Here is a 25,317-nt window from a genome sequence, read left to right as displayed (position 1 = left end):
GGCCTTGCGCCCAGAACCTTACACTGGAGGAGTTTGTTCGACTTATAAGCCGTGCAATGCCTTTGTGCAGCCACCCTAATAAGTCAGTCAATCTACCAGACTATCCTATTCTTTCTACTCGTGCTGGGTGACGAGTAAATCACTAGAACATGCCGTTCGCAACAACACTATCTCAATTCTCTTTCAATAATGCTGGTGCATTTACCACACCTTCACGGCACCAGCATCAGGTGCGACCGCTAAGCCAAGTCATATGATACTAGGGCTACGCAGTAAGCCAGATATCTTCATCTATGACGTCTGTAACTTCCGGTAAGGCGAATGTTACCCGTCTGAGCGCGTCGTAGATGCCCTGAGCACCATGCACTACGGGGCATCATGGACAGGGGTGTAACATCGATTTTGTGTTGTTTAAGGTAGGGAATAATTAACATAGAGTGTGGTCGTTTCCTATTCACATGTTTAATCTATTCACAAATAGAACATGGAAAACTGAAAGGGTTAATGAAAATGCTGACAATACTTACCTAACAGCTCATCAACAGCTCGGGCCTTGGACGGACCCTGATATGCCTCCCTACCCTAGGCTGAGGTGCCGACGTCGGTCTGCCTCTGCCGGCTTCCCATCCGACTATTCGATCCTCACCACACAAGTTACCATCTTTGGAACCGGCGCCAGCGGCTGTCTCTAACAGGTGACGGCAACAGGTCCGCTATCGACGGTGACGTCGTCCCTTGGTGCCTCATTGCGATCCGAGCTCGTCGCCTAGACCATGGTGCCTATGGTCGCCCTGCCACACCGCGCAGCAGAAGCCTGCAAGACCTAGTACGGCACGGCAACGACAGACGTGGGAAATCCGTGGAATTCTTCGTCCAGTAGCGCTGCTGTGGCGGGCAGGCCTTCTGCTTTTCAGTTGCCGGTCTTAGAAGGAGCGTCTTCTTCGCTCTTGACTGAGTTGATGGGCGTAGCGGCTGGATTTGCATTAGTGGCTCGCGTAGGTGTTCTAGTCCGGTCTTCGTCCGATTTGTCAAACGATGGAACCGGTGGTAAATCACCGAGCCGACAAGAAAATGTCGTCGAATGTCTGGGGCTTGCGCCAAGTGTGGTTCCGGTAAATCGGAAGGATTCTGGACTTATTGGCGAACAATCATTGAACCTCCTGAGCCGCCGAGATCGACTGATGGGGGCCAAGATCTCACAATTTCTAATACACCAGTCATGACTGGTCGATTCCCAAGGCAAGAAGGTTCCGCCTGCGGATCCAGCTCGGCCGATCGATACTTTCCATCTGATATTTGTGAGGCTTTGCGTGACCTTCGTCCGATTTCTCCGCGGCATGCCCGTTTCACACCCGGGCCCTAGTGGCGACTTGGCGTAATCGATCTCCCCTGTTACCAGTCCCCCATCTTCCCCACGGTCCTCAGCGATTCCTACGTGCCGCTGGAGATCCGATATGTGTAGGCATTGTAGGTTTTACCCATGATCTAATCCGCCGATCACACACGCCAACGCGTATCGCTGATGCTGTCAATATCATCACCAAGATGATCGGTGCTACCGGAGACAAATACCGCTACTGGCCGACATAACTGAATACTGATGCTGTATACCCACATGCTACCTCACGTAGACTGGTGATTTAGTATAGAATAAGGATTACTATATTAAGGGACTCTCTCTCTCTATCCCAAACCATCGTTGCTTTTTCTACCTAAAACACGATATATCGGGAATAAGCTGGCGTATACAAGGTTAGGTACGTCTACCTTATTTCCCCTAATGACCAATACTAGTGCGACGCACGACAGGGATGTTGCCAACAGCTTGGCAGATCAAAAGAAAGCACAGCGACTCAGTCGGCACAGTCCGTGTAACATCTGTCGTATTTACTTTACACCTACATGGTTCGGGCCTTGCACCCCGAAAGACAAATCCTGTGACATTACCAAGTCCCAAGAAGCTTAGCCTGCCTCATCTTGTACACAAACACAATGACGACCGGCATCTCGTATCGAGGAATCGCTCGGCATTACCGCTGAAGGAAACTCAGAAACTCTTAATCATACTTCAGATCTGGGTGGGCGTGGCGATGCATCCCCAGCACAAACAACGTCTGACCATTCTATGATCACGGTCTCGAAGGGGGCTGGGGCTGCCCTAATGCTATATACATAGACGTATCTTGTCTGTTTGGAAATCTGGGGCGAGGAATATCTTGTCCAATTATCATTGCATCCTCAACTGATGATTGCACTAAGCCTCGCATACTAACCTGTACTTTTCACGATGGTGCTCTCATCCTCCCCAAACTCCTACGACGAATCCCCCTACCTGCGTGATAGCCCCGACGACACTGGAAGCGGTTCTTCCCCACGATCTGGCCGCCGCCGCCAGCGGGCCCAGAGCCGCAGCCGCTACCCCGATGATATCGAGGACGACATAGGGTCGCCGATGGCCAGGACATCGTCGCCCATCAGGCAAAGGCGCGACTGGCAAAGGCAGGCGCCGCGGCGCTCGACGGCTCGTTCTCCGGCCCACCAACTCCCTGCCCTGTTCCCATCACAACATGCCCGCGGCAGCCATGGCGGCAGCGGTGCCTCGCAGGCCGACGTAGAGATGTCGGATTTGAACGACGCCCACAACAACAACAGCGCCAGCAACCCGTTTGTGGACCCGGATGTGCCACCAGAGCCTGTGTACCGGAGCCGGAGCCGGCGGGAGAGCAGGTACGCAGCAGACCCGCCCATGGAGCAGAGACGGGCGCGCTCCCAGTCCCGAAATCGTAGGCAGTCGAGGTCCATCACCTCGAACGGGTCGTCGCGCGGGCCCCCGCGCTACAACAGCCACAGCCGCACGCCCTCGCGGGCCCGGCAGCTGAGAAGGCTGTCCGAGGACTACGAGGAGGCCTACGAGAACCAGATTGGCGCGCCGCCCCTGACGCCGAGAACCGCTCGCGGCTCCGTCCGCGGCTCGACCATTCGCGGCGGCGGTGGTGGTGTAGAGCCGTTCCCGCCCCTCCCGGACGCGCGGCCGCTGACCATGAGCCCCGCGGAGGAGGACCTCGAGGACCCGCGGGTCCGCGTCCTGCTCGAGGCATTACGGATCACCACGGCTCAGGAGGCGGTGCAGCCGCCGCCGGAGACGGCCAGGGGTTCCATTCACCCGATCGTGACGCGGACGCGTCCCCGTGACAATAGCCACGCTGAGCAGGGGCTTAGCCCCAACGAGAAGTTCAGCGAGGATAGTACTTGGTATAGCAATGATGATATTGATGAAAAGTCCGATAAGCTTGATAAAAACTTGGTGAGTTTCTTCGCTTGAAAAAGAAAAGCAGCCACCACCGCAGCTTGTCTTCTTGAACCCGTATAACTGACAGTGCAATAACAACAGGTCGATTGGGACGGCCCAGACGACCCGGCCTGCCCGAGCAACTGGCCCATGATGAAGAAGTACAAGACGTCGCTGATCCTGTCCATGTTCAGCTTCATCGCGCCCTTCTCAGCCACCATGGTGGGACCCGCCATCGACGTCATCGGCGCCGAGCTTAACATCGCGCCCGGCGCCGAACAGCGGCTCATCATGGGCATGCAGGTCCTCGCGGCCGGTCTCGGGCCGGCCTTCATCGCGCCCCTGCTCGAGTACTTTGGCCGCGCCCCCGTCATTCGCTACGCTCACCTCTGGCACATGCTCTGGAACACGGCTTGCGGCTTTGCTACTTCGGGGCCCCAGTTGCTTGCTTTTCGCTTTATTGGTGGGCTTGGGGCTAGTGCTCCTTCAATTGTAAGTGTAGTGTTTCTTTTTCTTTCCCTTTCTTTCTTGGTTTCTCTCCCTCCAACCCCCCCCCCCTTCCTCGCATTACTTCAGCTAACCGGCAAATCCCCTAGATCGCTCCCGGCCTCACCGCCGACGTGTACCCCGCCCCCATCGGCGGCCGGGGCGACGCGGTGCACGCGTACCTGCCCTTCCTGGGCAGCGCCCTCGCGCCCATTTTCGGGGCGGCCATCGCCGAGTACACCGACTGGCGGTGGATCTTCTGGGCGACGTCCATGTTCAGCACCGTCGCCATCGTGCTGGCGTTCGCCTTTCTCGAGGAGACGCTGCACCCGCTGCTGCTGTCCAAGAAGTGCAAGCGCCTCAAGCAGTCGACGGGCAACCAGGCTCTGCACACGCCCTACCAGGTTCCCGGACAGTCCACCAAGGAGTGGATGATGAAGAAGATCGCGCTGCCCTACGTCATGCTGATATGCCACCCGACCGTACAGCTGGCTTTTGGGTACAGGGCTTATCTCTTCGGTATTATGTATCTCTTGTGAGTTTCCGCTTAGCAACATCTTGCCATGATGCCCCTAACACAGTTCGCTTGCAGCATCTCTACGTTTGACAAGAACTTCGAGACCCTCTACAAGATGGATAAGATCAGCGCTAGTCTGAACATCCTATCACTCGGTGCCGGCTTCGTCCTCGGATTGCATATCAGCCGCTATGCCATAGACGGGGTATGTACTGATCTTCACACCGCTCTATATATCATTCGTAGTACACTTTTGCTAACCATGCCGTGCAACATAGTGGTCCGCCTACTTCCGCAAGAAGCACAACACCAGCGGCCACCGCCCCGAGTGGCGCCTCCCCGTCAATAGCGGCGCGGCCCTGCTGATCCCGCCCTCGCTGATCCTGTACGGCTGGGCGCTGGAGAAGAAGATGCACTACATCGTGCCGGACCTGGCGGCCTTCTTCCTGGCCATCGGGCTCATCCTGGGCTTTTTCAGCCTGCAGCCGTACGTGACCGAGTCGTACGGCGCCGAGTACGCCGCGAGCGCCCACGCCGCCGGCACCTTCATGCAGCACACGGCCGAGTTCGCGTTCCCGCTCCTGGGCCCGCCCATCTACGCGGACCTCGGCCAGGGCTGGGGCAGCACCCTTATGGCCGTCGTCACGCTGTCCATCGCTATCTTCATGCCGCTGGTGCTGTGGCACTTCGGCCCGGCCTTGAGGCGCGCGAGCAGTCGCGGGCTACCGGTGGAAGCGTCTGCTCGCAGGTAGAAGAAAAAAACAAGAAGTCTGAAACCAAAGAGAAACGGGGGTGAAGGGGAAGGGCGGCTTGGAGCTGGAGTGGCAAGTACGGTGTGTGTGCTTCCCCGCTCTGGTCCTAATGCGCGTTTGATGTTCTGCTGTGCGGTCATCCGCGCTGGCGCCGGGATCGAAAAACACTTTGGGTTTCTCATGTATTCCTATTATCAAAGCGAGCTATGTATATTTGGTTTTATGTTCTTATACCACCTATCTATCTGTCACTCATTTACTTCTTCACCAACGCAAACGGTATGGTCATTTTATCCAGTATCTCTTTTAACACAATGAGGATGAATAGAAAATATATCTTACTATATAACCTACCTCTGCTCTTGTTTATGTCGCTTGTGATTTTTTATTAGAGATATAACTAGAGTGTGCCTATTGCCTTCGAGTCTGTTAGATCTACCAGCGGAACCTGGTCTTTCTTTAAATCGATTTGACACTACGAATCATGCGTCCAGTTAATTGAGTTCTGATAAGAATATGAGATATAATACACCTTATATGATTCTTGTTGGGTGGACCCCTGCCTCGTAGCTCTGTGGGTATAGGAAACACCCGGATTCGCTGCAAGGGGGAGAGCCCCTGGGCCTAGCGCTGGAGAAAAGACTCCTAATATGTACTTCCTTCTTCTTCATGGCCAAGCCTCTGGGCAATGCAAGTACCTACTGGCTAAAATAAAGCCGAGAACATCATCACTGGACTAATCTGGAAAGAGTAGTGTCTATTTTCGGAATGCCGTGCGCTTATTAGGAAGCGGGTGTATGTGGTTCCATGCTGTCACGCGCCGCTGCGCTGGGAAAGCCCCCAGCTGGCGACATATATAGGACAGTTGATATTATTCCCTCCAACTCTTGCTGCTGTTAATAAAGATGCCCCCGGTCGTCTTGCGGGAGTAAATGTGCCGGCAAGGCTCCCCTCGATGGTAGATGAACACAAGTCCATGTTTGCTTCTTCCAACTTCGATTTCAATGCAACGTTAGCCACTCAGTTGAAACGAAAGACTCATGATAAACAAATAGACTAGATAAAAGTATGCATTAGATGCTGAAGATACTCAGCACCTCCAGAATTCTCAAAAAGAATTCATATATCTCAAAGTCATATCAGTCACCCGCCCATCCGGGCTTCGCAGTGGCCATAAGCCATCGAGATATGTAGTCCAAAGAGCGGGTACCAGCCAGCTGGGATGTCCCTTTTAGCGTGTGGATTGAATGTCTATTTAGACTACAGCCGACGATGACTGGTGGAGTGAGGCCCTCATTTTCTCCGTGGGGTGCAGACTCATTCTGAGACAAGACATGGCCCCTTGCTGTCCGGGATGCATGTGCTTAATAGATGCTTACTGAGGCTTAAACAATGTCCAAGTAAGTGCCCAGGGGCGGCTGATGTTGGTCATCGGTGGCTTTACCCCCTAATAGCCTATGAGGTACTACTAGTAGGCCATCGACTAAAGTAGCCGAGTACATGTATGTAGTCGGACTCCTAATCTAATCGCGCCTCTTTGTCCCCTGTCCCTGTCCTCCGGCCCTCGCTAAAATACCATCGTCGTAACGCCCGCCAGCTGAGGCCCCCCACAGGTGGCAGATTTTTGTAGCGCTAGCCAATGAAAGGGCCAGGAGCGCCAGCCGGGGGGACGCCGTGTCTCCATTCCAGCACCTGCCAGGTGGATCATCAACGGGCGAATTTGCACCAAACAAATGCTGCCCAATTGCGTAGCCCAATCACTCGGCACGAGATTCCCATTTTCGTATGACCTACGTTGAATCCTACCTTTACTTTTCGAGTTAGAAACTGTTTATCTGTGCCTTTGCCAACCGCTTGTCACGTTGTCACTATATTAATCACCCGTTCGATAAACGTCATACCCTCATGCCACGGTAATGCGATCGTGAAAAGCGACGGCCAGGCTTGGCATCGTCTGCGTACCATTCAATTGCAAGGCTCAGGCGGTCAGCCGTGCCGAGTGTGGAAGGAGTCTGCCCAGCACGAGCAGTGGCATCAATCTCTGTCGGTCTAAAGGCAAAGCCTTGCCAACAGATACCACCATCGTCAAGACGCATCAACACGCAGTTGCTGTTACTCAACGTCCAACGACATCCCAGTGTGGTGCAGGAAGTTCCACACGCGATCAATCGCCATCCCCTCTTTTCGTGCCTTGGCCCACTCCACCAGCACAACTGCCGGGCGTGCCGGGCTGGAGACTGCATCCACCACCAGATTGGAGATGAGCGAACGACCGCCGCCGCCTGATATCAGCCAGATCAGTGGTTGGCGATCCATCATAACCCTCGTCGTCTTTGTCATCACCAGCAAGTTGTCCCCTGTCCCCGTCCCCGTCCCCGCATAACTCCAGCTCAAGTTTCAGCCTGGCTAACAAACACACTTTGACCAGACGTGATCGTGAGCTTTCCGTTCCACATCCCCATTCCCGTACCGCGGATATTATGGAAGGGGTTTATGAGCGTACTGAGCAAACTGCAAATCATCCCGCCGCGAGACCATGCTAAGCGGTCGAAAGATGAGGCTGGTGGGCACTGGGTGACGCTGCACCTCTCTATCAGCACCATCACGGCGCCTGTGTATGCCTGTCTGTTTCTACTGGCCATTCTGGCGATCGGTCGGACAGAGGTATACGATGGTCAGTACTGCTAAAACTCGATGATACATGTGTGCCAGCCCGGCTGACACTTTCCTTCACAGGCACCATTGGTTCGGACAACATTGAGCCCTACGATGTCATGATCTTCTTCATCACACTGGCGTACATTGCCATCTCGATCGATGCTTCGGGTAAGTAAATCCACCCCTAGGCCGTAAGATGACAACTTGCTAACTCGCCCGCTTTAGGCCTGCTGAAATTCCTAGCGTTCAAGGTGCTCCAGAAGGGTGGAGCGAAAGGCCATAGGCTCTTCCTGTACCTCTACTGTTTCTTCTTCACTCTAGGGACTGCGATAGGGAATGACCCCATTGTTCTATCCGGTAGGCAACTCCTCTTCCCCTCTTCCCCCCTATTGCCCCTTACTGGCCCTGAACCGTGACTCACCGACTGGCGCCACCGTCAGGCACCGCTTTCCTCGCGTACATGATCCGCGCCTCTAGCAATATCGCCTCAGCGCGAGCCTGGGTATTCTCGCAGTTCGCCATCGCCAACGTCAGCTCGGCTATCCTGGTCTCGTCGAACCCGACGAACCTGGTGCTGGCCGGCGCGTTCCAGATCAAGTTTATCGACTACACGGCCAACATCATCGTGCCCGTGCTCTTCACCGCGGCCCTCCTGTTTCCCTGTCTGCTTTACTTGGTGTTCCGCGACGAGAAGCTGATACCCCACGTCATCGATATGCATACCCTGCCCGACGCGGAAAAGGAGATGCTGCCCGTCAACCCCAACATCCCGCATGCGGGCGCGGGTGAGGATCGGAGCCCCGGTATCGGTGAGATTCTTAATCCCTATCTGGACCGCCGCCATGCCGCCATCAGTGTCGGCATCATGATCGCCACCCTGGTTACGGTGCTAGTCATCAACGCCGTCACTGCCAGCGACGGTGGACACCCCACGCCCGTTATGTACGTCACAGCGCCCGCGGCTGTCCTCTGCTTCAGCGCCGACCTGTTCTTCGGTTGGCGGCATCGGCACGCGACGCGTGCCGTCGCCCACAAAGGTCGTCTCGCCGAGGAGCGCGCTGCGATTGAGCAGGAACTGCGGGGATCGGCGGCCGCCCCCGCTGCCACCTCCGATACGCTCCCAGTGACGACCAACACGTCTTCGGAGACAGATGATAGTCCGTCGGGGACTCATGGCGGCAACGGCCGCATGTCTGAGAAGCCACCACGGGGTATGACCGACGAAGAGATCGAGGCAGCCGTGACCCACGAGCTTGAGGCACGCGAGAAGCGCGAGGCCGAACGACCCGCGAACCTGATATCGCTCACCCGTCGCGCGTACACCTGGTGGCGCGAGACGTTCCCCGCGGCGTCCATTGTCATGTCCCGCCTGCCCTTCGAGCTGGTGCCGTTCGCCTTCGCCATGTTCGTCCTGGTGCAGGGGCTGGTGACCCGGGGTGGGTGCCCGTGTTCGCCTACGGCTGGGACGCGTGGATCAAGCGGACGGGCGTCGTGGGGGCCGTTGGCGGGATGGGGTTCCTGGGTGTCGTTTTGAGCAACGTACGTTCTTCTCCTTCCTCTTCTTTCTCTCCCTAGTTATAAGTTCCTCGACTAACAAACGTCTGATAACACAGTTCACTGGTACCAACATCGGCACTACCATCCTGTTGTGCCGCATCATGCAGGCCTGGCAGCAAATCTTGGCGAGCGGGGGCCGGGCCACGAGCGACCGGACCTTCTGGGGTGCGGTCTACGGTATGGCGCTGGGGGTCAACTACGGCGCGTTCAGCTCCGCTCTCTGCGCCTCGCTCGCAGGCTTGCTCTGGCGCGACATCCTGCTGTCCAAGGGCGTCATCGTTCGACGACTCGAATTCCTCCGCGTCAACGCGCCCATCATCGCCATCGCCACCGCTGTGGGCTGCGCCATCCTCGTGGGTGAGGTTTATATCATGCGGAAGGATACGCCTTTCATCATGTTATCGGAAGAGTGAGAGAGCATGCAGGGTTTGCATGCCCCGATTTGCCTGCGGTTGGTGGGTCCCTAAGGAGGGTGGATTTGGGAGAGCGGGTGATGAAGCCTGCTGTAATAATGGTTTCATTAGCGGAAGCCGAAGCGATTAGATTTGGGGATAATGCATATAGATAATAGATAGTACATAGATTTGGGCATTGGGTTAATAGATTGGACATAGCGAGTTGCTTTTGACAACGATATACAACCCGGTTTACGGGAGATCATGATGCAAACCATGGGTGTGGATACATGGCTCTACAATGGGATCGTACAGTAAGAGAGACCCATCAACAATATGCCTATCCACTTGCTTCGGCGTCCAAGAGAACTACCTAACTATCAGATCTCAATGATCGGCCCCAGATACGTCTTCCTGCCCCAAACTGCATAATATAGAAGGCTGAATAGGAAAACCGCACCAAACGGTAGAACTGCCCAATTGAAATTTGCGGCTGTGACCTCGACGCTTGATGGCCAAAAGCTGAAGAAGAAGGTAAAGGTGAGATAGATGCAAGAGAAGATATTGTTTGTCACTCCAAGTAACCCGCGAATACGCCAAGGCCCCCAGGTCAGGCTTTGCCCCATGGAATTCGTGAGACTGTCATCCAGGTTTCGCTCCCAAATGTCTCCTGCAAGCCGGCGGTAGAGCAGTAAGGACGCAGCTATCAAGTAAGAACCAAAAAGGCCGGCAATCCCAATGGAAACGAACGCCATTAAACGCCGTCTGGTCGCCAATATTGACAAGAGATAGGATGATGGCGACGCCGGTAGTCAGGAGAACCGCGTTCCGGGGGATGCTGGTCCGTTGGTCCACCTGCTTCCAGAGCTTCCAGCTGGGAAGACCGCGGTCGCGAGAGAAGGCCCAGTATATCCGCGAGGTAGAGGCAACGACACCCGTCGTGGCGCTGAATGTCATTACTACGACGATGGCGGACATGACGGCTGCGCCGGTAGTGGAACCGGTGGCATGGCGGAATATGGACATGAAAGAATACGGGTTTTCAGCAACGGCGGCGTCGATATCTCCCATGGAATACAGTGTTACGACCATCGTGGTAAACCCGAGCGAGCCATTGATAGTGAGTCCTGTCAGAAGGGACTGAGGTATGACAACAGCGGCATTTTCGATTTCCTCAGACATCTGCAACACACCATTAGAAGTAGAACGACTATTCGTACTTTTCGGAACTCACATGAATCGCACAGTCTCCCCCGAGAAAGGCATAGACACAGCCCGAGAGTCCCACGCAAAAGGAGAGACCCTGACTATCCCAACCACCTAGGTTGAGCCATGTCTGAAACACGGCCGAGCTGGGCCCGTGCTCACTGAGAAGGGCGAGTGGAAAAAGGACGGCAAAGAAGCCGAGAAGGTGGAGGATAAGGACGAGGCCCTCAAACCGGGCCAGCAGAGAGGCGAACGAGGCGTTGATGCCGAGGCATAGCAACGCCACGGCCCAGAAAAGGAGCGTCCCGTGCCAGTTCTGCATATGGTCAGCATAGTCCGGATGGGTGAGTAAGATGAGGCCCTGGATTTCCGTGCCGGCGAGGAGCGCGCCCGACGCGACCAGGGCTTTCCACCCGGTGACGGACAGCCAGCCCGTCAGGTAGCCGAGGAACCGGCGGGACGAGGGCGGGGCCAGCATCGAGACCCAGTGGTATTGACCGCCCGACGTGGGCGCCATCGAGACCAGTTCGGCGAGAGTGGTGAAGACGGAGAGGGTTCCCACCCAAACGACGAGGGAAGCCGTAGACGATGCCGGCAGGCCCGCCACTACAAAACCAATTAGTCTTCGGCCTCTCTTTCAAAATGCACATTAGATGGAGGAGTAGGCAGGTTCGTGCTTTGTTGCTTACTTTTGCAACCCGGACAGGAAGGTTCTGTATTGTTGTTGTTGTCAGTTCAGGGCAGCAGCATTCGAGACGACCAATCTGGAGTAGAGCGATGCTTACATCAACGAATCTTCCCAGGTGACGAGAACGGTGCAGCTGAATCCCAAGATACTCAAGAAACCAAAGCTTCTCTTCAGGACGGGTCTCTTTCCCGGACGCACCAGTGCTGCATCGTCGCGCGAGCTTGGCTGAGGCAAAGACACCTCGTCCGCGTTGGCAGGAGGTACCTTGAGTTCAATGCTGCGGTCCATGGCGATAATCAAGTGGTTTCGAACGAGGGGGGGATTGGATGGAAGCTTTGATATCGTCCACGGCTGGGTTGAGAGGAAATGGCTGCCTGACGAAGGCCAAGAGTGCGCCTTCTTATTGGCACTCAATCTTCATGGTAACACGAAAAGCGGCCTGCAGTGTGATCAATCCCATCATTAAACGGGGAAAGTCCGAGGGCATGCACGACTGAAGCAAACAGCATTGTATTCGTCGATAAGGCAAGGTTATGCGCCACAACTGACCATATTCCAGTTCTAGAATCAGGATGGCGGGTGGCAGGTAAGACCCTAACCGAGGAGTTCGGCAATTGCATCAACCCTTGCGTCCAAGTTCTGACCGGGAATGTGTCAAAGGTTGCCACATCAGGTCGTTTATGTGACATCGGTTGCGAACCGACATGCTCCTATCGAAAATACAAGGATAGGCTGCTGGCTGCAAATCTGTCGTACCTGCAGGGCTTGCTTGGCGCCCGAATCCCTTGATTCGGAGAGATTGAACCTAGCTAGCTGGCTAGTAAAAATATTGCTTGTTTGTTTGCTTGTTTTATTTGTCATATTCAACGTCGTGACGACGCAACGTCGTTGCATACTGGTTGGCACTCACATGTCCGCTATGACTTCGGGGTAGATGATTGTTTTAATACGTATCATAATATGACACTCTTTGTCGGGGCAATCTTCTATTTTCGTTCTCCCCTGAAGGGGAAACACCCCTTTACGCGCTCACTTCCCCTTTCCCATTTTCTGTGATTCTAGGCCCGAGCCCGTAGCTCTTCTATACTTCCATAGGTATCCTCCTGGCGTAACCTTTGCATGAGTGATTGTATGACCCGTTTTGCCGGCCCGGTGCTTGTGTGTGTGTGTATGATAAAGGAGAATGTCTGAAGCTGGTAATGAAGAAGATGCACACTGAGGAAATCGCATCTGGGAGACTACAAATATTATCCGATTGACAACTCGAATAGAGATTTAGAAGCATGCAACACTAGAGGTCGACTATTTACATCCAAATCAGGATTTAAAAATGCGCCGAGGAATGCTATGAGTTGGGTGATAGCAGCCGCAGCAACTCTGAGCCGAATCAGTTCATGACATCCAGTTCCAGGGCGGGTTGGTGCATCGCAGCGAAACTCACAGGACCCGAGTTGAGAAGACGGAGAGTACCACGAACTTCTTGGTGCGGGACATCTGAACCTTCAACACGACGCTAAAGTACAAGGCAACAATACAAAGCTCGGACAGAATATTGAATCCAGATACATATGCCCACCAGGCACGCTTCTGCTGTTAGCGAGCCTACTTTGTTTTGGGACTGGGCGAGCAACAGAATAGAGCGACATGCTCTGTCCAGGCACCGCGAGCCGTTGACATAGTCCCAAGGTCTAGGCGGTGCACATTGGAACAGTGAAGTGAGAGCTGCCGAAACAAGCCAAAGCCCGACAGCTAAACACAGGCTCGAATGGAGGAGCCAAGAGCCACGACGTTCACTCAGCTTCCGAATGAAGACGGCGATGGATCCTTTGATAAATCCCAGCTGAAGCTATAAGGAGGACGAGGCTGGTGTATTCTGCCTGAGGACGTGGGTCAGCTATGTACAGTGAATGCAAGCGGAACGGAAAGGATCGTGCCTTGAGATAGCCCTCTCGCGACTCCTCGCCAAGGAACTCCATGACTTCCCCAGACCAATCGATGCGCCAAAGGAAGTTGAGCTGCACTCAGCGAGGTATATGGCCTGTTATGCCAGTCGTCAGTATTTGTTTGGCCGTGAAAGGCGTCATCCAGCTCGACGCGCCACCAGCCACCAGCCACCAATGAACGAACGTGTGCTAGGACTAGAAGCAGGTCATCCCACCCCAGCTTCCGCACTACAGCAAACTTCATTCCCATCCCTAAAACAACACTGAGTGTCGCTGATGTGAACAGGAACCATATCAACACTTGTATGGTAGGGCCTTGGTCGCGTGCAGCATCGTCTTGCATGCCCATTTCGATCGTACTTGACGTCAAGATTGGGGATCAACGTAGAAAAGCTCCATGAGTCTATCGTCTCAGTGCTGCTGAGAGGCTATTCATATGAGAAACCATCTTATCTATAAAATGCATGCAGAAGCCAATCCGACCAAAACAGACCTCAGAATGAGAGTTTGCCACACACCGAACCTGGCCAGACAAACGTACACGGGGTCCAAGAGCGAGCCAAATTATGGCAAGAAGTGAGGGATAAATATGTGACCTGTCAAGTCGCATTGCATTATGTGGTGTAATAGAAGCTTGAACGCTCCTTGAATTGCCGAACCAACAAAGCCAACCAACCAATAGTGTGTATGCCATCTCATTTTACGGGTACCTCCGTGACCCCAGGTTGACCATTCCTAAGAACTCCCCACAAAGTCACATTTCTCCGACTGGCTGTGATTATTGCCAGCCTCAAACAAAGCACCCTCCTCGATTAGGTTACGATTGAAGCTTTGGCAAGACCATGACGAGACCATGCACTGGCAGAAGGTCGTCGACACCGAGACGGGGAGAGTCGCCGGTGGCGCTCTGTGGAACATTCACAAGGAGAACCCCTTTACCGGCCCCTCACACCCCGAAGTGACTTGGTTCCCGGACGGCGGCGCACCGAGGTTCGCCGAACAGGGTCTAGAACTCCATAACAGGCCTCGGTCACAAGCTGCCCCCAAGCCACATGTCTGTGAGTTACGGAGTACAGGCCGTGCCAACCCATCACCACATCCTTGCCTGCAGGCTAGCACTGCGTTAAATTTGTTCATCATATTCGCACACCCCAACTACCGATGCAAGGGCGTGGCGCAGCAATTTATGGACTGGGGTATGAAGGAAGCCGACCGGTTCGGCTTCGACTTTTACTTAGATTCCACCCCTTACGGCAGGCCATTAAATGAAACCAATTGATTCGGTTACACCGAAGACAATCTGATCGTTCCTGCTATGAAGGGGCCTGATGAGGAGTGGAGAGAATGGAAAATAAAGTTGGTCCTTTCACGTTCTGGCTCATGTGGAGATCCGTCAATGGCATCTACGAGGGATAGGAGAGTGCCAAATCTTATATACTGGACCCCTTTTTCAACTTCAATTCCATGTAAACCCAGCCCGCCATGATCGAGAGACTACTTGGGCGTTGGATCTTAGCATAGACCTTGCTGACACGATTCCATATCTGTTGGTTATTTCCGGAAATGCTCATATAATTTTACCGACTCCCTGGGTCTTCTAAGAAGGCAACTTGCTAATTGGAATACCTACATTATAACCAAGCTCGTAAGATAGAGTTGATAACAACGGCTATGACTATGTCTACTGTCCATACATTTACCCCCTCGCGGTTGCCGGAGACTTAGGCCACCAGACGATCTTGCTGCGCCATGTGGTCGTAGGATGCAATCAATGTCCAGTCCGTGATCGCGTGTTGCTGTCTTGAACTATGCCTAAACAGCGGGGTTGGGCATGGCGCAAAGGGCGGACGGAACCAGGAACATTTTAACCTTCCTCCACCAGATTTCGACCGTAACTTTCGGCAAAACCATGGTCTGAGAGATCAGACACAGTAGGCACTTAAGCCAAATAACCCCAGATCCCCCTAACGAGGTAGCATGGGTAGCTGATTGGAAAAACACACTGAATCTCGGCTATGGACGCTCTTGGGCTGTGGATGCCCGTTCCCACAGCCCTCTCGATATCTTTTTTTTTCCCGCCGGTTTACAAGTTCGACCCCCGTAAAGTGCAACATTTTCTTTACTCGTCATTTTTTTCTTGTTGCTCCTCCTTTATGAAGCATACGTCACTCGATCACTAATACCTATACGCCATCGACAGTGTTACCTTTTTGCTTCTTAGCATAGTATAATATAGTTTTAGTTTCTGCGTAACGTATGCTTACGTCATTTACAGAGCTGTTTTACGGGCTGGCTCTGCTTGAAGACTACAGTTATATAAAACTACACATTCCCTTTCTAAGCACTGGCAATGCATCCTTAGAGACACAGAACATGAGGAGAGATCCAGGAGTAGAGAGCTGTTTGGTTTAATCAATAACCGTCCACAGCAGGTGAGTGTGCCTGCACATTGGTTAAGCTTCAGTGCCCGTGCCGGCTGCAAGGCATCGACCTCCTGCATATACTGGTCTTTTGCTGGCGATCGCGGCCTGGCTGAAAAATAAAGGGGTTTACTTATAGAGCCGTCATCTTCTTGTCCATCATTAACCTCTCCGGCACTTACTTAATCACAGCTTCGTTGCTTACTACCAAATACTATACTAGGAGAGACCAGATAGCCGTAACACGATGCCAATCTCAATAATATAATAGTTAAAATCCTTACCTGAGTGGGCTTTATAGCGTATCCGCGGGTTCTTTAGTGTTACGGATAGTGTCTTTTGCTACATTTACCTGATTTATACATTTTCCTTTAGTTGCTGGCCCCGAGCTTCGGGGCTACCCCGGGCATGTTAGTCGTTGCGTTTACTGCGGTGATTCGGACAGTTTTCTGTACTACGCAATGTGAGGGAGGAAGACATTTCGGGGACCAATCATCAAATTGTAGCAATTCTGGACCAGGCATTAATCCAAGCTGTTGGCAGACGGAGGAATAATATCCTATTAACCTTAAATAGTAAGACAAATCTCACATGAACAGAGAACAGGTAACTGGGCTACGCATCCTCCCAGAGCCTCGCCGTGGTTGTCTCAGCCAGAAGCCCCTTTCGGTCGTGAAAATCTGACTAATAGCAGGGATTTTTCAGCTACCGAAGGGGATCGGTTCGGGCCACATTCCGGATTGAGGGGTATATAGCTTACGTTTTTCTTGAAGCCTCTTGCTGACCAGTGTGGCTAAGCTGAAGTGCTGCGCCGAACGTACGCAGTCTTTTTGCACATTCGGTGCTATCTCGTTGAAGAAGGCTATGACTGCCCTGTTCTATTAATAGAAAGACCACCCAGCGTGTGCCTGCAATGCCCCTGCAGATGGTTTCAAACGTACCTAGACAAGAGTGCTCCGTTGGTAGATGGCGTCGCCCCCAGAGCAGCCCCCATACTTGGCAATGAACCAAATGAAATTCTGCATGCTGATTCACAATAACTAAGTAGCTGAGCGTAGATCTGCTTTTTTCGATGCGCAACAGCTGAACTGACAGGTCGAACATTTCTCAAGACTTCCGTCCTTCCATAGGTCACGTCATGTCACCCCCTACTCGTTAATTGCCGCTGTCTTTCGGCTGCTAATATTATTAATGGCAATCAACATGCGCGACTCACGCCTGGTCAGCCAAGACAGCAGAGACCATGATGGAAGATCAAGCTGTGCCTCTCTTTCACACAGCCCAGTTTCATCAATAAATGGCGACGACGCAGAAGCTGCTACCAATGGCAACTCCCAAGTGGCAAACGGTCTCCTCTAGAAGACGCTACCCTGGGCACACTAGGAACGGGCCCGTTCAGGACAGGCCCGATGACTTGGATTCACTGCAGCAACTTCCCTCCGACTCTGAGGACGAAGAACATGCCACACAAAATCGCATCAATGAACCAATGGGCAGTCTTAGTCGTTTGCCGAAGTCCTGGCAACCCCTATGGCTTCGCCGAACTACCTTGATCACTATGGCGGCGTCATTATTCATATTGGCAGCTTTTATATTGGGACTATACATCATATCGATTAGAAATCAGGGACTTGGATCGACCTCCTCCACTGACGGCATTGTCTATCTATGGAAGTACCTGCCTACAACTGGTGAGCTGAGCATCCCTTGTGCATGGTTATGCCAAAGTATGGCATTTCTACCATAATACTACGTGATAGTAATCGTGATTCTTCTAGCTGTTTGGAACGGCATAGACTTTTCTAGTCGATGGCTTCAGCCTTGGGCCAACCTACGAAGTGGACCAGGAACGGCCGAGAGTACCGTACTCTTAGATTTGTTGACGCCAATGCTACCGGTCATGATATGGACAGCATCGAAACTCAAGGCTTGGCCTTCTCTCTTGACCATCGCCGCTGTGCTCGTGTTGAACATCATCACAAGTATTCCATGAATATACCCTTGGATGAGTGTGGTCATTACTGATGCCTCAACAGCGAGTGTTGTCGACTGGTTTACTCCTGGTGGACACAGTCTCCTTGGCCAGGCATGACTTCCCACTACTCAAAACGTCAAGGTTTGATGTCACCGGATGGGATCCCGAGATGAATGACAACGTGACCGCGACAGTCTACTACGGGGTGTGGGCACAGAAGCTTCCGTGGCCCGAGTGGACTTTCCAGAATGCTACCCTCGAACCACTTCTGCCACCCGAGACGGTTGAGGCAGGGTCGGCCACGTCATATAGTGGCACAACGAGAGGCTTCTTCCCTGGCATCGAGTGCGCGGAGCCGAGAATCGACGGTGACCTCCGGATAACCAGCAACTACACTTACATAGCCAGCATCACGTTCAAGGCGCCGTCTTGCAGCGACGATGTCGATTTGCCCCTGCTAGACTCGAATCAGGTGAGCACGTGGAGAGCTATGCATAAAAACCCCGACAGAAGCTTCGTGGGCACCTCTAAGTTGATCACCTGCCCGGATCAAACCCAGAGATACTTTGCTTCAGTCACCTTGGTCGACAGTAACATGAAGCTTCTTCGATCCAGGTTAGTAACACTTAATGGCCCCAATGATTGCCACCTGCCGCCATGCTTACTACTGCTTCAGTTCCCTCTTCTGCCGCCCGTCGTACTCAGTACAGAATGTCACTGTCCAGGTGGCACCGCCAGATAGCAAAACAAGGGTGGACTGGAGTACCTTCGAGCTCGGATCAGCTCAGGTGGAAGGGTTAGGCCCCATGAACCTGCTATCCAATATTGTCAATTCTACCCGAATGGCGAATTTGCCGTTGATGAAGCAGCCCAACAAGACGGCTGTGAACAACGACCTCTTTCTTCGGGCCGCATCTGTATCGCTGCTGAGAGACGATATGGATACTATCTATCTAGAGCCGTTCCTAGACGCCAAAGTCCTGGCGGATCACATCAGGGACGCCTTTTCCGGCATGGCGTCTATTGCCGTACACACGCGCATGCTTAGTACGGCGCAGGAACTAATACTAGGGACAGCAGCTCACGACGAATCACGGGTCCGCGTGCCCGCTGGTGCCGCGCTCTCCATCTGTGGGCTGTTGGTCCTAGGCTTGCTGCTTTCGTTTCTTCTACTGGCCTTGCGTACTCGTGGCGTTGTCCCCCGCGACCCTAGGAGCATTGGCGGGATTGGCGCCATCTTTCGCAACAGCCACGAGCTACAGCGACGATGCGGATCCGGTCTGTCACGACTTAAGCAGTCCATACGGGATGCCCGAATCTCAAGCTACGTCTTAGCAGGGGCCAGGCCCAAGTTCTTAGTCAATATCGAGGATCACTTTAGGACTGAAAAGCGCAAAGGATCTACAGCGGCTCCTGATAAGATCCAAGAAGCGTGGCAACCAATTGTGTTGACGAACTGGTGCAGGCTAGTAGCCATAATCGTACCACTACTCCTCAAGAGTTAGCGCAGCGGCGCGCCGGGGTGTCCTGAGCCGCAACCTCGGACGCCTGCCCTTGATCACTTTCTTTGTCTCTCTCCGAGAAAAGCACATTGCCGCTTGCTTCTCTGCCATAGGGACAATCCTTGGCTCTCTCCTGACTATCCTGGTGGCCGGTCTCTACAGCTTTGCGAGTCTCGATATTGAGACATCTATGACAGTGCAGCGGACTGACGGTTTCGGCGTGACCTGGAACGGGACTACATTTGATGACGGCGGAGCTGGGCAAGCGCTTAGTCTGATTGTTTGACAGAACATATCGTACCCACAGTGGACTTACGACGATCTCATATTCCCCAACCTGACCCTAAGCGAAGCCGATTTGGGTACGGCTGATAGTACTAGGAGAATCACCGTATCCGTTCCAGCCAGGCGAGCTATGCTGCAGTGTGATACAAAAAAGACAGAGGAAGTGAAAGTTGAGATCAAAAAGTCAAGCTTCGACTCCACCTCTACCTATACCATACACACCGAACTTCGTAGTCGCTGCCCGGGGAGCACCGGCAAGCCCATCCCGACGAGGATCATTTCTACTCGTTCGAACTTGACAGGTTTCGGTGGGCAGCTGGGAAATCTTTGGGAGACGGCAAATATCACTGATGGTGGCCCGCTATATACCAACCACCCTCCGCCAGCAAACCAACCGGGCTTTCATTCTTTGATCTTCTACTACGGCTCATTCCCATCTGAGGTCTCGCAAAGCCGCGCGTCGCAAAAACCCTCTTCGAGTGATGCCCAAGTGACAACCCTGGCCTGTACGCAGCTTATCCAGGAAGTGGATATCACCCTGTCTTTACAACTGCTCGCAGGGGAAAGTCACTCGGTATCGACCCCGGCCGCGCCCCGGTCCCCGATGAGGGGACTGCTCGATTCGTCAATGCCGGGACGCCCGAGGCATCCAATGTGCAGGAGTACCTGGTCGCGTATCCCCTTTCCAATTTCTTCCGGCCCGTGACGGGCGACAACGCCGTTTTGCGCGACCTCCAAACCTTCCGGGGCCTGGACTGGTTCTACCAGGCCGTCGTGCTCGCGGACGGCGGTATGGACCCGACGGACCTGGTCGGAAGTGCAAACGCGCCCCGCCTCGTCGAGGCCACCAGCAAGATGTACGGGCACTTCATGGCACAGGTGATGCACCGCATCATGCGCTCCCCGGGCACGATCCTGCCCTCTTCCCAGCGGACTCTGCCCGCGGTCGCCACGCAGTCGCAGACGCGGCTTCGCCAGAACGCGGGGCCCAAGGTCGCGCTCCAGTTGCTCCTGGGCTTGATGGCGGCTTCCGCCGTGGCGGCGTGGCTGGCCATGCGTGACACGAACTTTCTGCCGCACGAGCCGGGGAGCATCGCGGGCGTGGCGGTCCTGGTGGCGGGTAGCGGCCTGTGGGGTGACGGCGGCGACGGCGATGAGAGGAACGGCAGCAGTAGTTGGGACACTCCGCTTGTGCCGGGTGACGCCGAGTGACGCCGAGTGACGCCGAGTGGATGGACGACTAGGAGCTGATGAGGGACGGTCGGTGGAACGATGAGCTCTTGTTCGGATTTGGACCGCGGGCTGATGGATCGGTTGGCGTTAACATCTTGCAACCTCGCCAGAGACTTGGGACGGGACATTAGTAGCAGGGCTTGAACAGTAATATGGCTGGGAACACATTCTCTGTTGGTCCGGAATTTAGTTTGGACTTCATGAAGCACGGACACGAGCTATAAGAAATGTAATTAAAGTTCTACGCAGCCCCTGGAAAGCCTCATATCAATGTTCTTGTTTTAAGTCCACACTTGTAATTTAACTTCTTGAGAGTCGCTTTGCAGTAGTTTCTTGTCGTAGTACTCAGCTTCTATGCCACAATGAAAAGTAATGCCAGGGGTATTGGTCTACGAGATCCCTATTCGACACCCGGCCGGTGAATTCAGTGACGATCAAGCCACAATGGCCAGTACATCACAGGCATGGTGTATTATACACCCTAATTCAGGGAGACCCGCAAGCTATTCTTTCAGGAAGACGCGGTGCATGGGTTCTGGGGGGTGGTAACCGGAAAGGAAGATCAGCTTGAATCGGCTGTCATTGCACCAAACGGTCAATGGCTTAATATACGGTAGGCGCAAGGACTGACGAGATCACCACATACTTATTGGGCTCTAGGAGTTCGCTGCCGCAGAAAGGTTGATGGTACACAGAAGGCGGTCAGTCATGTTTGGTCGCATGTTTTGTTACTGGAGAGCGATAATAGTACCAGATTTCAACCAGAGGCTTTCTCCCCAGAGAAAACACAACTTCTATGATGACAGACACATAAAAGCTGTTTGGCTCTGAAACACTAAGCCAGATGGCTCCTGACCAAACTATTTCTATGGGCCAAGCATACATCCAGCAGTGTTTTCCCTGAAACGATGACGCGAATCTGAGGTGATGCTATCTGCCCATCTTGCGTGCATATGACAATCAATCGAGCACAGGATACATCAAATAACTTTGTATGGTCTAGCAATCAGAGTCTAGGATTGAAGCTCCCAACGTAGGTTCTATATAACTGCCCTATCCAATCGAATAGTTGACATTAAGGGAAGAACTGGACAATGTGATGCGTCTTAATCGATTACATATGCTGTAGTCTGGCATATTTTGCTAGAGAAAGTAGGAATCAGATAATCTCGTCATTTTCAAGCTGCGAGGAGTTACCTTAGTTGCGGCACTCGTACTGATGCAAAGCTCTACTACAGCTTGTTGGGCGCGGATACGACCCTGCTGTTCTGCTAATAGCAAAGCTTCGGTGCAGATTCGGGTGCCTCTGTCGTAGTTACTTTACTGATTCAACACCCTATTGTCGGAATTAAAAGCCCCACCACTGAATTCCATTCCCAAAGTCAAAACACATCATCTTTCTTTTTCCTACGAGAAACCCTCTCATACCAACGACAACTACCAGTGGCAACACAGTAAACCAGCTACGCCTCCTCGTGAAGAACCTCGTCATCATTACGAAAACCTCACAACCACCAGCATTCGAGCGATAGGTATCTGAATTCCCCTTCAGATCCGAATAATCATTGAAGTCAAGTTTGACGAGAACCCAAACAAATACAGAGAATACTTCTACAGAAGAAGCCATACTCTCGGGGGTTGAGCACCGGAACCCTCTTTTTATGAATCCAGAAAAGCCAAGGCATCCGAAGTGGAGGTCCGCATGGAAAGTCGGGTAAACTCAACCCGCCGCACAAAGTCTTCACTTCCGTGAAGTCTGGCAGGTTGACTCCCGGTTCCTCTGGCTTAGATGCTTTCCTAACGGCAGTCTGTCTTTTTCATCACTTTTGATATAGGTCTTTTTAACTCACAGCTATAATAATCGTATTAAGCTAACATTGGGAAGTCCCCCGCTTTGCGTAGAGGAGGTAAACAGCCGGCTGGTGGCACATGTCGCGGCTCCACCCGTGCACCCACACATTGCACATAGGATTACGAAGTATTCTCAACAGCTACGTAGTGAGAGACCTTCCCCCCCCCCCCAGCGCAACAACATAATAGATACATACCCTTACAACACACAACGGCGAGCTGGTGGCATAAATATTACATTACAGGGTTGGAGGCTGAGAATTGGGACCTTTACAATACGCTAATGGAGTAGAGAGATCACCAGAACGAAACCGAGGCGGAGAATGAGGAACTCTGCAACGCCGTTCTTGCGCTGCTGGTAGAGATCCGAAGACTGCAGACCACGCAGCCTGGTATCTACCGGAGACTTCGTGATACCATCACCTAAAGGGCATTTCGAGCACGGCTCTGAATCACAGGGTCTACCCACGTTGGATGAAGTTCATACACGTCATCGGAAACGGAGAACTTGGACTGGGCATGTTCCCAGGTGGGTTCATTGAAATGCTTGTGCATGCCGGCTTCGTCTGGATGGTGGTAGATACAGAGACCCGACTAGTCCCTAAATGCAGAATAGCAGTACCCGTTCTCGAGAGAATTGGGGGGATTGAGTAGGACTTCACATAATACACCCAGTATCGGCAACTGGTATAGGTCTCTACAATGTGACATGGTACATGTGATAAGTGCTTTTGAACGGCCTTTCAGAATTGTACATGAAGAATATTGGTTCCAGACACTGTGACTAATGCCTAAATTTCCAAGGGCTCTAACATTTGTTGTCACAGGGCGTTTGTTCTATGTCTTGTACTAACACATAGATGCCGCTCCGACCGGTTTGCTTCCTGTTACTACTTGCTAAAAAAATAAAACTCTCACGCTGGCTTGTTTGGGAACAAAGCAATTACAGCAGCAGACCCTGGATGTGCCTGGATATCGTGTGGATTATGCAGCATTACCCCAGTGAGGAAACAAACTTTATAGAAAAACAGCGTACCTGTTTTTCCGACTCTCTATCTTTGTTTAGGAAAACAAGGGGATTGATCCGCAGAAGCACATGTACATATAGCTAGAAGTTGGCGCCTCATCCAATCAAGTAAACAACTCGGATAATACCTTTGTCATTCTGAAAGCCTTGAATCCAAGCACGACAAACAAAGCAACAAAATACGCCACAACAACAAGCACTTAGAACAGCCTTTGACCATGGCTTTCGTCCTTGCCGACAGCAGCAGCTCTGAGTCCAATGGCAACCATGAGACCAACAGCAACCAAGAGTCCTTCACTTTTGAGGACTTTGGAGGATGACCCGATGAACGCAGAGCTCGTCCCTCTTCTTCTTGATAACAGCAACGACGACGGCGACAGCGCCCAACAAGAAAACCAAAGGGACTCTTCCTCCTCTACCACAGAACCGGAAGATACTCCTAGTGCTTTTGGAGAGTTGGAAGATACTCCGGCTGCTTCTGGAGAGCCCTCTGAGGATGGCTCGAGCCTTGGAATCTATGGGATGGATTCGGGCAACTCGCCGCTTTTCCCGTTAATCCCCACCGACGACAATCCCATAACGAAATTCCCCACCGACGGCGATCAGGAGGTCGTGCAAGGTACTAGGGTCGACACAGACGATTCGATCTTGAGGGTTCACACAAACGATTCGATCTCGAACCTTAGTTTACCATCCCCAGTGATACCTCAAGATTTGATCTCGAGGGCTCATACTGACGATTCGATCTCGACCCTTAGTCTACTGTCTCCGGTAATACCTATTCCCAGGGCAGAGGGCGCGTACCCGGACACGTCTACTGAGGGCACTTTCGGAGTCTCCATAGTCAGGGAGACCCTCTCGATCACTGAAGGCGGACGTTCTGCTGCTGGTACTGCCTGGGCGCCTTCTCCTTCCTGCTGGTCCTTCTCGCCCTGGCCGGCTGTCTTTCTCGGTCCGGTGCGCTGTCCTTCGACCTTGGTACCATTTCGCTGCCTTCGCTGCTGCCTTCGCTGCCGTCGGTGAACGCCCAGGCCTTCATCCCCCGCGTCGATCCCGCAGCGCCCATCGAGCTGCCGCCATTCGTGACCGTGGATATGCCAACTAGCGCAAATGAAGTAACACCGTCGTTGTTGGTAACAGTGTCGACCTCGATGTCGTGGTCGTCGTCGTGGTTGCCGTCTTCGCCGTCTGATGACGATGAAGCGTCCGACGAACCTGCGCCCCCTGCCAGCCCGGAGTGGGAGCGGGAGCCCATCGTCTACATCTTCTATCACTAAATAACCAGTAAATGGCCATATGGCTAGTTTGCGGTTTCTGATCGTGAGACAACTGCCGAGGGTACCCAGGTAAGCAACCCAGTAAACCCTGAGTTAGTATGACTTGTCTGTTTGTGTGTGTGTCAAACCTGTTTATGCATTACCCTACTGTTTGTTTCACTGGGCTGGGCCTGTTTATATGTTTCCAACAAGTAGCAAGAATGAAAAGAAGAAAATGAAGAATATTCACACCAAGTACATCAAGTAATACCAGATG

The 25,317-nt window shown here is 52.9% G+C and overlaps 8 protein-coding genes across 8 annotated transcripts; 5 read left to right on the top strand and 3 right to left on the bottom strand.

Moving 5' to 3' along the window:
- Positions 1 to 2,287: 2,287 nt before the first annotated feature.
- Positions 2,288 to 5,044, top strand: PG994_013523 (MFS general substrate transporter; the record flags this gene model as incomplete). The annotated part of the gene is made up of 5 exons (XM_066864932.1): positions 2,288 to 3,304; positions 3,392 to 3,781; positions 3,886 to 4,310; positions 4,368 to 4,497; positions 4,571 to 5,044. The coding sequence occupies 5 exons, from the start codon at positions 2,288 to 2,290 to the stop codon at positions 5,042 to 5,044; spliced, it is 2,436 nt and encodes an 811-aa protein (XP_066709893.1).
- Positions 5,045 to 7,304: 2,260 nt separating this feature from the next.
- On the top strand, positions 7,305 to 9,672 carry PG994_013522 (uncharacterized protein; the record flags this gene model as incomplete). The annotated part of the gene is made up of 7 exons (XM_066864931.1): positions 7,305 to 7,389; positions 7,473 to 7,718; positions 7,781 to 7,870; positions 7,928 to 8,059; positions 8,143 to 9,128; positions 9,182 to 9,241; positions 9,316 to 9,672. 7 exons carry the CDS (start codon positions 7,305 to 7,307, stop codon positions 9,670 to 9,672), a joined length of 1,956 nt encoding a protein of 651 aa, XP_066709892.1.
- A 592-nt stretch (positions 9,673 to 10,264) lies between these two features.
- On the bottom strand, positions 10,265 to 11,836 carry PG994_013521 (uncharacterized protein; the record flags this gene model as incomplete). Its single annotated transcript, XM_066864930.1, has 5 exons — positions 10,265 to 10,357; positions 10,405 to 10,836; positions 10,889 to 11,483; positions 11,550 to 11,573; positions 11,646 to 11,836. 5 exons carry the CDS (start codon positions 11,834 to 11,836, stop codon positions 10,265 to 10,267), a joined length of 1,335 nt encoding a protein of 444 aa, XP_066709891.1.
- A 1,149-nt stretch (positions 11,837 to 12,985) lies between these two features.
- Positions 12,986 to 13,840, bottom strand: PG994_013520 (uncharacterized protein; the record flags this gene model as incomplete). Its single annotated transcript, XM_066864929.1, is given in 4 exon segments — positions 12,986 to 13,138; positions 13,155 to 13,394; positions 13,408 to 13,563; positions 13,676 to 13,840. The coding sequence occupies 4 exon segments, from the start codon at positions 13,838 to 13,840 to the stop codon at positions 12,986 to 12,988; spliced, it is 714 nt and encodes a 237-aa protein (XP_066709890.1).
- A 504-nt stretch (positions 13,841 to 14,344) lies between these two features.
- Positions 14,345 to 14,770, top strand: PG994_013519 (GNAT family acetyltransferase; the record flags this gene model as incomplete). Its single annotated transcript, XM_066864928.1, has 1 exon — positions 14,345 to 14,770. The coding sequence occupies one exon, from the start codon at positions 14,345 to 14,347 to the stop codon at positions 14,768 to 14,770; it is 426 nt and encodes a 141-aa protein (XP_066709889.1).
- Positions 14,771 to 17,208: 2,438 nt separating this feature from the next.
- PG994_013518 (uncharacterized protein) lies at positions 17,209 to 20,885 on the top strand (the record flags this gene model as incomplete). The annotated part of the gene is made up of 9 exons (XM_066864927.1): positions 17,209 to 17,477; positions 17,532 to 17,602; positions 17,672 to 17,893; positions 17,948 to 17,963; positions 18,028 to 18,501; positions 18,563 to 19,345; positions 19,392 to 19,608; positions 19,678 to 20,152; positions 20,197 to 20,885. 9 exons carry the CDS (start codon positions 17,209 to 17,211, stop codon positions 20,883 to 20,885), a joined length of 3,216 nt encoding a protein of 1,071 aa, XP_066709888.1.
- A 3,166-nt stretch (positions 20,886 to 24,051) lies between these two features.
- Positions 24,052 to 24,487, top strand: PG994_013517 (uncharacterized protein; the record flags this gene model as incomplete). The annotated part of the gene is made up of 2 exons (XM_066864926.1): positions 24,052 to 24,403; positions 24,471 to 24,487. The coding sequence occupies 2 exons, from the start codon at positions 24,052 to 24,054 to the stop codon at positions 24,485 to 24,487; spliced, it is 369 nt and encodes a 122-aa protein (XP_066709887.1).
- A 159-nt stretch (positions 24,488 to 24,646) lies between these two features.
- Positions 24,647 to 25,039, bottom strand: PG994_013516 (uncharacterized protein; the record flags this gene model as incomplete). The annotated part of the gene is made up of 1 exon (XM_066864925.1): positions 24,647 to 25,039. The coding sequence occupies one exon, from the start codon at positions 25,037 to 25,039 to the stop codon at positions 24,647 to 24,649; it is 393 nt and encodes a 130-aa protein (XP_066709886.1).
- Positions 25,040 to 25,317: the final 278 nt, after the last annotated feature.

This window comes from Apiospora phragmitis, assembly GCF_038363925.1.
Source record: "Apiospora phragmitis strain CBS 135458 chromosome Unknown utg000011l:1.0-3236445.0:1.0-3240683.0, whole genome shotgun sequence".
NCBI lineage: Eukaryota > Fungi > Ascomycota > Sordariomycetes > Amphisphaeriales > Apiosporaceae > Apiospora > Apiospora phragmitis.
Note: the sequence above shows the minus strand (reverse complement) of the source record. Positions and strands in the feature narration are given on the sequence as shown.